Raw genomic sequence first — 13,952 nt, 5'->3', positions numbered from 1 at the left:
CTGTTTTTGTTATACAAAGAATAAACTGCATTTATAATTATATATTGATAAACACCAACATGCTGAAAGTGTTGGGGGCTGAAAATGGAAATTACTGTCTGTACTTCTGGGACATTGTCATCAAGCCCACCTGGTCTATAGAAGAGCTATTATTGGCAGACACATCCTTGATTAGTAAGTACTTTAATAGTGAGTACTCTTGAGGGCCAAATGTAAACATAGATTATCAAAACATGTTTATAACAATTAAAAGGGACATCAAAGCAAAAACCTTTTGTACAGAGATTTGAACAACAGTTTAATAAAAATCTGAGCATCTTCAAGTGATCAGTACAATACAATGAGGTAATACACTTCTTAAACCCACACCCAAGGGTATGGTAAATTAGGGAGGTAAAGTGTTATATAAATGGCTAAATAGCTGTCATTGTACAAAGGGAGCAATGAGAATGAGGTTCCTGCACACATGGCTTTTATTCACTCAGGTGAGAGCAGTTGATCCTCCCTGTAGCTTACTAGGTCTGCCGAATCCACCTCAACTCAGCAAAGATGGTGATGTATTAATTGGTGGCATTTTTTCATTTCATGTCAAATGGGACCAGAAAATGCAGATCTTTACATCTGGGCCACAACAACCAAAATGCATAAGGTGAGAGCACATGATGATAATTTAACTTGTTTAATGGAATTGAAACAATTTTATAGGAAGTACAGATTTTAAAAAGATTAGGGAAATTATTGAAAAATTACATTACAACTTTTAAAGACTTTTTTTATGTATTAATGCTGACAGGGTTCACTGAAAAGCTGTGTACTTTAATTTTCTTCATTCTAAAGTGTAAGTCTCCGTGAATTTCAAACTGCACAAACAATGGTATTTGCCATTGAGGAAATCAACAATAGAACTGATATTCTTCCTGGAGTCAAACTAGGTTATAAAATTTATGATTCCTGTGGATCAGTAGAAATAACTACAAGAGCCTCCATGTCCTTAGTTAATGGCAATGAAGAAAATACATCTGTAATGTCTTGCTCAAAACCTGATAGAGTTCAAGCAATTATAGGAGAAACATCATCCAGCACATCTATTGCCATGTCTCTTGCTGTGGGACCTTTGCACATACCTGTGGTAAGATCTATTTTTTCTTTCTCTCTTTTTTAAATATAATTAGATAATGCTTTAAATTAAAAAAATTTATAAACAGAGTTGTAAAGAACATGATTGAAATCTTTTTATTGCAGGTCAGTCACTTTGCAACATGTGCATGTCTAAGTGACAAGAAAAAACATCCATCTTTCTTCAGAACTGTTCCCAGTGATTATTACCAGAGCAGAGCTTTGGCTAAGTTAGTCAGGCATTTTGGCTGGACCTGGGTAGGAGCCCTATGCAGTAATAATGACTATGGGAACAATGGCATAAATGAATTCATCAGTGCAGCCAAAGAAGAAGGAATCTGTGTTGAGTATTCAAAAGCATTCTTTAGGACGGACCCCCGAGAAAAAATTCTGAAAGTAGTTGAGATGATTAAGGCTTCAACCTCCAAAGTTATTGTAGCATTTGTCTCAACCTCTGACCTTGCTGTTCTTCTAAAGGAAATGGCCTTACAAAACATGACTGGGTTTCAGTGGATTGGAAGTGAGTCCTGGATTTCTGATCCAGTTAATATCCAATGGCAACATCTGTTGAAAGGATCAATGGGTTTTGCTATGCCAAAAGCTCAAATCAATGGACTACATGAATTTCTGACCAAACTTAATCCAGCTTCTGATCCAACTGTTTTCAAAGAGCTTTGGGAGACGATATTTGAATGTAAGCTTCCCACACAAGAAAATGTTAGGATAGAACAAATGTGCAAAGGTAATGAAAGTCTCAGTCAAGTTCAAAACCTTTACACAGATGTTTCAGAGTTAAGAGTTGCAAATAATGTTTACAAGGCTGTTTATGCTGTGGCTTATGCCCTGCATAACACATACGGTTGTTCTAAGAGAGAACGTGAACAAGAAGGTCTTATTGCATGTGCAAACATGACTTATAAACCATGGCAGGTAAGTGTAACAATATATGGTGAACAGCATGTACTTTATATTTGGCACTGAAGAGATTGAAATGCTTTGTTTAGGTAGTGAATGAGTTAAAGAAGCTCCGTTTCACCACTGCAACTGGAGAGGATGTATATTTTGATGAAAATGGAGACCCTGCAGCAAGGTATGAACTGCTGAACTGGCAACAAAGCAAAGATGGTAAAGCAGTGTTTGTTAAAGTGGGTTTCTATGATGACTCTCTGGAAAGACACAATCAGTTGTCATTTAACAAAATCAGTATAACCTGGGCCCACAACAAATCACAGGTAAATAGCACACTTGTATCTATATGAGCAAATAATTATGTACTTAAATATTATCATATTTATATACAGCAAAATTGTTTTTTAGGTGCCAGTCTCTGTGTGTAGTCCAAGTTGCCCCCCAGGCACCAGGAAGGCTGTGCAGAAAGGAAGGCCAATCTGCTGCTTTGACTGTATTCTGTGTGCAGACGGGGAAATCAGTAATATAACAGGTATAATGCATAGTGCAGAACTATCCACTATTTAAAACTTTGATTTTATTAATAAGATTCAAAAAGGCGGGAGTGGTAGCTCAGTCACTGGGTTACTGATCAGAAGGTTGGATTCAAGCCCTGGTATCACCAAACTGTCACTCCTGGGCCCTTGAGCAAGGCCCTAATACCTCTGTGTTTCAGGGGCACTGCATCATGGCTGACACTGAACTCTGACCTCAGGTTCTGAACATGCTGAGATATGCAGGGAAATATTTTCCCTGTTACAATGTTTATGTGACAAATAAAGGCTATTCTATTCTAATAAAATCACAATTACTTAAATTCATAATTTTTTTCTTTCTACAGATTCCATAACTTGCATCAAGTGCCCACCTGATCTGTGGTCTAATGACAAGAAAACTACCTGTGTCTTAAAGCTGGTGGAATTCCTGTCATTTGAGGATTTAATGGGAATCATACTTTTATCATTTTCTTTGTTAGGAGTTTTTTTCACCATCTTCATTGCAGTAATCTTTTTTAAACACAAGGACACACCGATTGTTAGAGCAAATAATTCTGAACTGAGCTTCTTACTCCTGTTCTCTCTGACTTTATGTTTCCTTTGTTCGATAACATTCATTGCTCAGCCTTCTGCATGGTCCTGTATGCTGCGCCACACAGCTTTTGGGACCACGTTCGTCCTCTGTATCTCCTGTGTTCTGGGGAAAACAGTAGTTGTGTTAATGGCCTTCAGAGCTACACTTCCTGGTAGTAATGTCATGAAATGGTTTGGGCCTCTACAGCAGAGACTCAGTGTAGTTGCCTTCACTCTAGTACAGGTCATCATTTGTATACTTTGGTTAACAATATCTCCTCCCTTTCCTTACAAAAATATGAAGTATTACAAGGAAAAGATCATATTAGAGTGTAATGTAGGTTCAGCTATAGGTTTCTGGGCTGTGCTGGGTTATATAGGACTTCTGGCTCTTTTATGTTTTATTTTGGCTTTTCTGGCACGAAAGCTTCCTGACAATTTCAATGAAGCAAAATTCATTACATTTAGTATACTCATATTCTGTGCGGTTTGGATCACCTTTATTCCAGCTTATGTCAGCTCTCCTGGAAAATTCACTGTAGCTGTAGAGATCTTTGCTATTTTAACATCAAGCTTTGGTTTATTGTTTTGCATATTTGTTCCAAAGTGTTATATCATCATATTGAAGCCAGAGAAAAACACTAAAAAGCAGATGATGGGTAAAGCACCTGCTAAATTAACCTTCTAAATAGTTAACTTTACATCATTAAAAAATAATCTGTTTAAAGTCTTAAAGTACATTCTTCAGTTGAAATGAAAGGTTTAAAATGGATTTCCATAAAGAGCTATTATTTTAAGATTTTAATAAAGCCAGTAAATAAACTGTAATCTTTTTTTATGATTTTGCAGTATCTTTTGCATATGGTTATCAGTTAGTTCTTTAAGTATGTTGACAACTATTGTGAGTTTTTTTTTTTATACATTATTTGATATACCTTTCTTGGTTAGATTATGATATAATTAGAAGAACATAACAAAATTCCTGTGTTTTATAATCTTAGGGTTCAACTTTATTGAAAAGAAAGTTTATTTAATCTGTGACATGTTCTGCAACTGGGCTCAGTCCCAAATCACTGTAATCTAACACAATACACATGCATACGTATATCCTATAAAATTATTTTGCTGACAAGGTAAAATATCTAATAAAGTTTTTCCTTACCAAAAATAAAATCTTTAACCATTATATTTTAGCTGAAACTACCAGCAAGGGGCAGGTGGCACCTAAATGCAGTATGCCTGCAATAAAAGTTTTTAATGATGCTTCAGAAAAGCAAGGACAGTAACACAGTTCCACAGGCACACCGAACACAGGAGAGCATGGAATGTTCTTATTGTCCACACTAAGCAGAAATCAGAGAAAGCAGAGTTCGCTAGAGCAAAGTCAGAAAACACAGTCCAAAAATCCAATAATGGCAAACAGAGCAATACAGAGTAGGCATTAACAAAGTTTGAAAAAACAGTCCAATAAATTCATGGCATAAAAGGAGAAGACAATTTGGCGGCAGGGGAGATGAAAATGGCATCTTTGAGTAGCTGCAGAAGAATGGCAAAGTGGCGGTCCAAGATGAGTGCTAACTGTGACAGGGAAGTGCAAAAAGTGCAGGATGAATGTTTCAGAATGGCCCTCCAGTTTGCCACTGGATGGTAAAGGCGGGGCCAAATTCTCTGGCTGACATGATAGGGGAGTGAGACAGCACTTGTGGTTGGCCCAGTGGGTATAACTCTGGGTGGACGTGAGGAGCATGGTGCAGGTGACCCCAAGATTTCAGAACAGGGTGGAGTTATGGCACCACTTAAAGACCTGGGAGCAGAGCTTACCTGGGATGAAAAGAGTGTTCCCTGGACAACTGTTGGGGAAGAGTAGACCGGCCTTGCGCATTGTACCCTCTTCTTGATGTCCAGATGGTGAGCACAAAATGTAACTGACTGGGGAGGAAACATTCCAGAGGGGCCTCCTCATTTTGATGCAAGTACGGTAAGTGCGGTATTGGACACTCGTTTCCAAAGCATTGTTGACGCAGCATCTCGTTTCCTCAGGGAACTAGGGTTACATACATAACCTAGAGACGTTTCTTTTCAGGAACTCGAGCTGTGTCAACAATGCTTTGGATACGAGTGTCCAATACCGCAAGACTGACCAGTCCCTGCCTAGTGTGTGTGGGCACAGCTAGGTTGAAAGACAGAGGGGTCAGAAGTAGCACTGTGGTCAAGGTTATAGAACCTGATGTAGGTCAGCGGGGTGGACCAGCCCGCAGCATTGCAGATGTTTCAAGGAAAGCAGCTTACCTTGGGACCACAAGAGAATCTGGCATGCCAGCCTGTACAGGAGGCAGAAGGTGCGGGGTGAGAGGGCAAGCCCAAATGGAAGGACCGGATATTGGTGCGCTTTGGCCCTGAAAGCGAACCTCAGGAACATCCTGTGATAAGAGAGGATGGATACATGAAAGTATGCATCATTTAGCTCTACCGTGACAAACCAGTCCTCGGATTTAAGCTTTGGGGCTAAAGGAGCGTGCCGATAAAGGCTTTGCACAGGACCTGGACACCTCAGTGTGCAGGTCTGGAAAGAACAGCAGACCCGGATGTGGAGGTTGTGATGGCATTAGCAGAAAGCGCTTGTCAAGCTTACTGAACGGAGGGGCTTTCTGCTCATCAGACAGCGCGAGTCACAACCTCCATTAGCTCCTTGACTTCAGACTCACTTAGACCCCCCCTCCCCCACACCTCAAAAGAAGAGAGGCGGAGCTAAATGCTTCTGTCACAGGGGGAAGAAAAAAAAAGAAAGGCAGAGGAGCGATTGCATTGACATGCGAGTGCAAAGCAAACTTCACAGCCAGAAGGTTTTTGCTCCCTGATGTCATAGTTCTGTTTGGTGGGCTAAGGTGGCAGCGGAAGAAATTGCATGGGTATAGCCAGTTAACCAGAATCCCCCTCTCTTGCAGGACTGCTTTAACTACCTGATCAGAAGCATTGAGCTCAAAAACCAACGGGCTGATACAGAAACAGTGTTTGAGATTCTGGATGGCCTCTTTGGCCTCTGGCATCCAGATGACTTTCTGGTGAGTGAAAGTGATATTTTGGAAGGGGCAGCAATCAGTTTATCAGACTTTGATGAACTGATGATCTGATGAACATGCCCGTGGCTGAAGAATCCCAGCTGTACCAGGGCATAAGAGGAAGGGATTACCAAAAAAGGATTGCCACTCCTGGTGATGTTCTAGGATGACATGTACAGGCTTTGTTTGGGGGTAATCCCCACAAAGGATGTCACCATCCAGAGCCTGACCAGGATGGTGGAAGGCAGCGGTTCGGATAATATGCCCAACTGTTGGTATAGACTAGCTCCATCTGCCCAGGTGTCAATAAAGGCACAAGCTGTGTTTATTCCCCCACCGTAAAAACCGGGGGCAAAGAGGGACACACAGCTGGAAGTCATGCTTGCTCTTCTTACTCAAATTCTAAAATTTCAGACAGATCACACACAGACATCACACACATAGAGTGCTTACTACACAAACAGAAGATATCTTCGGCTCCACCACATGAGTGTTTTATGCTCCTTGGTCATGATGTCACCCCACCATTGACGTTGCGTCTATCCGTTGGCTGGATTACATACACGTGATTCAGAACGTGGCCAACGCGAAAGCGTGCCCAATGCTTTGCGTTGCAGCTCGAGTTCCCGAGAGATAACTGGTTGAAGAATGCATGTAGTCATTACTTTATATGTTGAAGGGATCAGTCCAAAAAGTTTTGGTTTTGTTATGGAAAGAAAAAACTGCATTTATGTATTGACAAGTACCAACATGCTAAAAGTGTTGGGGGCTGAAAAGGGAAATTACTTTCTATACTATTGGTACATTGTCATCAAGATCACCTGGTCTATAGAAGAGATATCATTGGCAGACACATCCTAGATTAGTAAGTACTTTAGTAGTAAATACTCTTGAGGTCCAAATAAAAACATAAATTAGCAAAACCTGTTTATAACAATTAAAAGGGACATATAAGAAAATATATTTGTACAGAGATTTGAACAACAGTGCAATACAAATCTGTGCATCTTCAAATAATCAGTACAATACAATGAGGTAATGCACTTCTTAAACCAACACCCAATGGTATGGTAAATTAGGGAGGTAAAGTGTTATATAAATGGCTAAAAAGCTGTCATTGTACAAAGGGAGCAATGAGAATGAGGTTCCTGCACACATGGCTTTTATTCACTCAGGTGAGAGCAGTTGATCCTCCCTGTAGCTTACTTGGTCTGCCCAATCCACCTCAACTCAGCAAAGATGGTGATGTATTAATTGGTGGCATTTTTAACTTCCATGTCAAATGGGACCAGAAAACACAGGTCTTTACATCTGGGCCCCAACAACCAAAATGCATAAGGTGAGAGCACATGATGATAATCTGAATTTGTTCAATGGAATTGTATAGGAGGTATTGATTTTAAAATGATTAGGGATAATATAAAGAAATTATATTAAACAATTTACAGACTTGTTTAATGTATTAATACTAATGGGGTTCACTGAAAAGCTATGCACTTTCATTTTTTTTTCATTCTGAAGTTTGAGCCTCCGTGAATTTCAAAGTGCACAAACAATGGTATTTGCCATTGAGGAAATCAACAATAAAACTGATATTCTTCCTGGAGTCAAACTAGGTTATAAAATTTATGATTCCTGTGGATCAGTAGAAATAACTACAAGAGCCTCCTTGTCCTTAGTTAATGGCAATGAAGAAAATACATCTGTAATGTCTTGCTCAAAACCTGATAGAGTCCAAGCAATCATAGGAGAAACATCATCCAGCACATCTATTGCCATGTCTGTAACTGTGGGACCTTTGCACATACCTGTGGTAAGATATCTTCATTCTTTGCACATACCTGTGGTAAGATATCTTCATTCTCTCTCTCTTTTTAATTTAAATGCTTTAAATTAAAAAATGTATAAACAGAGTTGTAAAGAACATGATTGAAATCTTTTTAATGCAGGTCAGTCACTTTGCAACATGTGCATGTCTAAGTGACAAGAAAAAACATCCATCTTTCTTCAGAACTGTTCCCAGTGATTATTACCAGAGCAGAGCTTTGGCTAAGTTAGTCAGGCATTTTGGCTGGACCTGGGTAGGAGCCCTATGCAGTAATAATGACTATGGGAACAATGGTCTTAATGAATTCATCATTGCAGCCAAAGAAGAAGGAATCTGTGTTGAGTATTCAAAAGCATTTTTTAGGACGGACCCCCGAGAAAAAATTCTGAAAGTAGTTGAGATGATTAGGGTTTCAACCTCCAAAGTTATTGTAGCATTTGTCTCAACCTCTGACCTTGCTGTTCTTCTAAAGGAAATGGCATTACTAAACATGACTGGGTATCAGTGGATTGGAAGTGAGTCCTGGATTTCTGATCGAGCGAATGCTCAATGGCAACATCTGCTGAAAGGATCAATGGGTTTTGCTTTGCCAAAAGCTCAAATCAATGGCCTATGGGAATTTCTGACCAAACTTAATCCAGCTTATGATCCAACTGTTTTCAAAGAGCTTTGGGAGACGATATTTGAATGTAAGCTTCCCACACAAAAAAATGTTAAGATAGAGCAAATGTGCAAAGGTAATGAAAGTCTCAGTCAAGTTCAAAACATTTACACAGATGTTTCCGAGTTACGAGTTGCAAATAATGTTTACAAGGCTGTTTATGCTGTGGCTTATGCCCTGCATAACACATACGGTTGTTCTAAGAGAAAACGTGAACAAGAAGGTCTTATTGCATGTGCAAATATGAGTAATAAACCATGGCAGGTAAGTGTAACAATATATGGTGAACATCATGTACTTTATATTTGGCAATGAAGAGATTAAAATGCTTTGTTTAGGTAGTGAATGAGTTAAAGAAGCTCCGTTTCACCACTGCAACTGGAGAAGATGTATATTTTGATGAAAATGGAGACCCTGCAGCAAGGTATGAATTAGTGAACTGGCAACAAAGCAAAGATGGTAAAGCAGTGTTTGTTAAAGTGGGCTTCTATGATGACTCTCTGGAAAGATACAATCAGCTGTTATTTAACAACATTAGTATAACCTGGGCACACAACAAATCACAGGTAAATGGAACTACTGTATCTATATGATCAATTAATAATGTTCTAAAAATTATCATAATTATATACAGCAAAAATTGGTTTAAGGTGCCAGTCTCTGTGTGTAGTACCAGTTGCCCCCCAGGCACCAGGAAGGCTGTGCAGAAAGGAAGGCCAATCTGCTGCTTTGACTGTATTCTGTGTGCAGACGGGGAAATCAGTAATATAACAGGTATAATGCATAGTGCAGAACTATCCACTATTTAAAATGTTGATTCTATTAATAGGAATCAAAAAGGGGGAGTGGTAGCTCAGAATCTGGGTTACTGAGCAGAAGGTTTGATTCAAGCCCTGGTATCACCAAACTGTCACTCTTGGGCCCGTGAGCAAAGCCCTAATACCTCTGTGCTCCAAAGGCACTGCATCATGGCTGACACTGAACACTGACTCCAGGTTCTGAACATGCTGAGATATGCAGGGAAAATAATTTCACTGTTACAATTTGTATGTGACAAATAAAGGCTATTCTATTCTAATAAAATCACAATTACTTAAATTCATAATAATTTTTTCTTTCTACAGATTCCATAATTTGCATCAGATGTCCACCTGAACTGTGGTCTAATGACAAGAAATCTGCCTGTATCTTAAAGCTGGTGGAATTCCTGTCATTTGAGGATATTATGGGAATCATACTTGTATCATTTTCTTTGTTAGGAGTCTCTTTCACCATCTTTATTGCTGTAATTTTTTTTAAACACAAGGACACACCAATTGTTAGAGCAAATAATTCTGAATTGAGCTTCTTGCTCCTGTTCTCTCTGACTTTGTGTTTCCTTTGTTCACTAACATTCATTGCTCAGCCTTCTGCATGGTCCTGTATGCTGCGCCACACAGCATTTGGAATCACATTCGTCCTCTGTATTTCCTGTGTTCTGGGGAAAACAGTAGTGGTGTTAATGGCCTTCAGAGCTACACTTCCTGGTAGTAATGTCATGAAATGGTTTGGGCCTCTACAGCAGAGACTCAGTGTACTTGCCTTCACTCTTGTACAGGTCATAATTTGTATACTTTGGTTAACAATATCTCCTCCCTTTCCCTACAAAAATATGAAGTATTACAAGGAAAAGATCATATTAGAGTGTAATGTAGGTTCTGCTATAGGTTTCTGGGCTGTGCTGGGTTATATAGGACTTCTGGCTCTTTTATGTTTTATTTTGGCTTTTCTGGCCCGGAAGCTACCTGACAATTTCAATGAAGCCAAATTTATCACATTTAGTATACTCATATTTTGTGCAGTTTGGATCACCTTTATTCCAGCTTATGTCAGCTCTCCTGGAAAATTCACTGTAGCTGTAGAGATCTTTGCCATTTTAACATCAAGCTTTGGGTTATTGTTCTGCATTTTTGCTCCAAAGTGTTATATAATCATACTGCAGCCAGAGAAAAACACTAAAAAGCAGATGATGGTTAAAGCACTTGCTAAATAAACTTTTTAGTACCCAATATAAAAGCTGGGTCTTCAAATCTTATTTTCAATGGCAAGCTCTAGTTTAAATGAAAGGCTTTAAAATGAATTTGCATTAAGAATTACTTATTTATTAATTTCAGTCAATAACCTCCTATCTACTGTCTAATTTTCACATATGTTTAGTTTTACGTGCATTAAGTATGTTGACATAACCATGGTGTGGTTTTCCATATTATTTGAGGCACTAAATTATTGTCTCCAGCCTTTGCTATAAAGAAACCCTGCTGGCATAGAGCATATTCCAATGAAAATAGAAAAAATAAAGTGTCAATTAAGAAAACTAGATCAGTTTCATAAACTGGGGGTTCATTTTTATTATAATTAACGCTTTATGTGATTTAATTATTTAATCTGTGACTTAATCATAAACTAGGCCCTGTCCAAAGTCACTTAATTCTAGCACACTACACATGCAAAAATATAATAAAATCTTTTTGCTGATAAGGTAACAATTTCCAAAGTGTTTTTCTTTTTCACTATTTTCTTAGCTGTACATAGAGTACAATGCATACACTAATTTAAAGATTGTGAAGGCACTTTAATGTACAGTACATGAACATAGATTTATATGGTATCATATTTTATCTGGTAGTATTACTATTTGTCATGTAACATGAGTGCAAGTGGATGCAAGAATGTATAAAAAGGAACAAAAGTTTATTTATTATAAATGCCCAAGGCAAACAACCAAATCAGCAGGCATAATCATAAACATGAAACAGTCAAGGGTAGGCAAACAATGTTACTAAGACAATACAAAAAAATTTACCAAAACAAGTTCAAAAACTGGCAAAACAAGAAATAAGACATGGAATAATGGAATACTTGGTATATGTAACAAGCTAATCATGATACTTTGATAAGACAAGACAGAAGCAAAGGAATATATATAGTGTTACTTGACTGTAACCCTGTTCCTGAAAACTAACATTCTTTGTTCGACTAATTGTGAAGCATGTGTGTTACACACACCAATAATTTATATTTAAAATCTTAGACAGGTGGTGTCATCAGAATGCGCGAACCTGTGAGGCTCTAACCCATCAGCCAAGCCTGTACCTGTAAACTTACCCAAGACGTTCTCTATCAAAAGCTACACTCTGATGCTGTGTTTCATGGTGGTTTCATAATGCTATGGGAATGAGAAAACCCATACCGCCACAACATTCAAGATTCAGGTGCTGGTGACGTTGGCTGCCGTCACGACTGCTTGCTTGTTTGTTGGTTTTTTTTTTTTATTTATCTAAACAGCTACTGTTTTCTTTATATAAGATGCCCATCATTACATATGACAGAGCCACTAATATCTATTGGTATACAATCTACTCAATTTTAATTGTTTTTAAACCCGGACCCATGTTGGCCGAGTGAGATCTGGAGGAAGAAACGTACAGTAAGCTGAGAGTTTTTCTGCAACCTAAGTTGCTGCCTCTGCGCCGAGGTCTGCCTTTTTTCCTGGACCTGCACACCGAGGTGTCCAGATCCTGGAGCAGCCCTTAATCATCTTGTTTCTCTCTACTCCATTGTATTGATGCTGAAAGAGTGCGGTTAGGGGACGATGCCCCTGTTGAAAAGACGCTGGCTGTCTATCTCTTCCCAGGCACTGCACCATCCCTCAAGACCCCAGTACCATGACCGTGTTGCAGGCTTATTAGGCCAACCTGATGGGAGAGATAAATGAGGGAGTGAGTATGGGCAATGGCACTGTCCGAGAGCTTCATTGTGCTTCAGACCTGGCTCTCAGGGCCATCAAAGAGACCGCTAGGGCCATTGGCCGATCCATGTCAGCCTTGGTGGCCACTGAAAGGCACCTGTGGCTCACCGAGCTTTACTGTTGGATGCCCCCATGGTGCCAACTGGCAACACCATGAATACAGCCATTGTCAGATTTCAGGAGGCAAAAAGGCAGTCGGTGGCATTCCAGCATTTCCTCCCACATCGCTTTCATGTGGCTGCTTGGCAGGCGCAGCCCCAGCCCAGCACAGGTGGTGGGACCCGAGCAGGCTCTCATTATGGAACAAGAAGTAAATACTCTCTTACAGAAGAAGGCCATTGAGGTGGTCCGGTGGTTCCCCTGAGACTCCAGGGCATCCGTATACTGAACTATATTGATGACTGGTTGATATTAGCTCAATCAGAGCTTTCAATTGTCCAGCATTGAGATGTCATTCTTGCCCACATGAAGGAATTAGGATTAAGAGTGAACACCAAGAAAAGTGTTCTTTCTCCAGTACAGAAAAACACCTATCTAGGCATAGTGTGGGATTTGACCCTTATGCTCGACTGGAGTCTATCCTCACGGTTGTCAAGAGAGTAAGAGAAGGCCAGTCACTCACTGTAAAGCAGTTTCAGAGACTGCTAGGTCTGATGGCAGCTGCGTTCAACGTGGTACCACTTGGCCTCCTGCACATGATACCCTTTCAGTGGTGGCTCAGGGACAGAAAGTTCTCCCAGAAGGGCAACTCAATCAGCACAATCAAGCTTACATGGTGAGCCTTACGAGCCTTAGAAGTGTGGACAGAACCCAGTTCCTGTTAATGTTTTAGGGGATTTTTGTCGTTGAATAACATTATTGACAGACGCTTCTGTGGCACATCAACTGCCTAGAGATGCTGGCTGTGCTTCTGGCCTTGAGGCATTTTCTCTCAGACCTGAGAGGCCACCATGTGCTTACCCATTAAATATACATCTGTGGTCTCCTACATCAACCATCAGAGGGGTCGGCAATCTTGCCTTCTATACAAGCTGACACGTCAGATGCTCCTGTGGGCCCAAGGGAAGCTGCTTTTGGTGAGGGCAGTAAACATACCAGGGCGCCTAAAAATTAGATGCCCTTTCGAGGCAAGGGCTGAGGCTTGGGGAATGGAGACTCCACCCAGAAATGGTGAAGCAGATATGAAGGAAGTTGTACAGAGCACAAGTGGACCTACAACTCAAGAGACTTTGCACTGTGCCTTCTGGTTTTTCCTCACTCACCCAGCCCCTTTCAGGCTGGAGGCTATGGTACAGGCATGGCCAAGGCAGCACCTTTAAGCCTTTCAACCTGTTGTGCTGATCTTGGGAGTTCTGGAGAGAGTTTGCCGGGATGGAGTCCGTTTCCTTCTGGTGGCCCCTTGGTGGCCATGCAAGCCATGGTTTGTGGACCTGGTAGCCCTTCTCAAGCACAATCCTTGGGAGATTTCTCCCAGGAGGGATCT

At 40.1% G+C, this 13,952-nt stretch overlaps 2 protein-coding genes across 2 annotated transcripts; both read left to right on the top strand.

Annotated features, from left to right (window-relative positions):
• Positions 1 to 449: 449 nt before the first annotated feature.
• On the top strand, positions 450 to 3,822 carry LOC310732619 (extracellular calcium-sensing receptor-like; the record flags this gene model as incomplete). The annotated part of the gene is made up of 6 exons (XM_083553232.1): positions 450 to 649; positions 838 to 1,129; positions 1,243 to 2,046; positions 2,121 to 2,348; positions 2,434 to 2,557; positions 2,906 to 3,822. 6 exons carry the CDS (start codon positions 450 to 452, stop codon positions 3,820 to 3,822), a joined length of 2,565 nt encoding a protein of 854 aa, XP_083409358.1.
• A 1,057-nt stretch (positions 3,823 to 4,879) lies between these two features.
• On the top strand, positions 4,880 to 10,714 carry LOC310732618 (extracellular calcium-sensing receptor-like; the record flags this gene model as incomplete). The annotated part of the gene is made up of 8 exons (XM_083553231.1): positions 4,880 to 5,017; positions 6,080 to 6,196; positions 6,359 to 6,468; positions 7,715 to 8,006; positions 8,143 to 8,946; positions 9,021 to 9,248; positions 9,333 to 9,456; positions 9,807 to 10,714. The coding sequence occupies 8 exons, from the start codon at positions 4,880 to 4,882 to the stop codon at positions 10,712 to 10,714; spliced, it is 2,721 nt and encodes a 906-aa protein (XP_083409357.1).
• Positions 10,715 to 13,952: the final 3,238 nt, after the last annotated feature.

This window comes from Silurus aristotelis (assembly GCF_946808225.1).
Source record: "Silurus aristotelis genome assembly, chromosome: 10".
In the NCBI taxonomy this organism is placed as follows: Eukaryota; Metazoa; Chordata; class Actinopteri; order Siluriformes; family Siluridae; genus Silurus; species Silurus aristotelis.
This window is presented reverse-complemented; position numbering and strand designations above follow the sequence as displayed.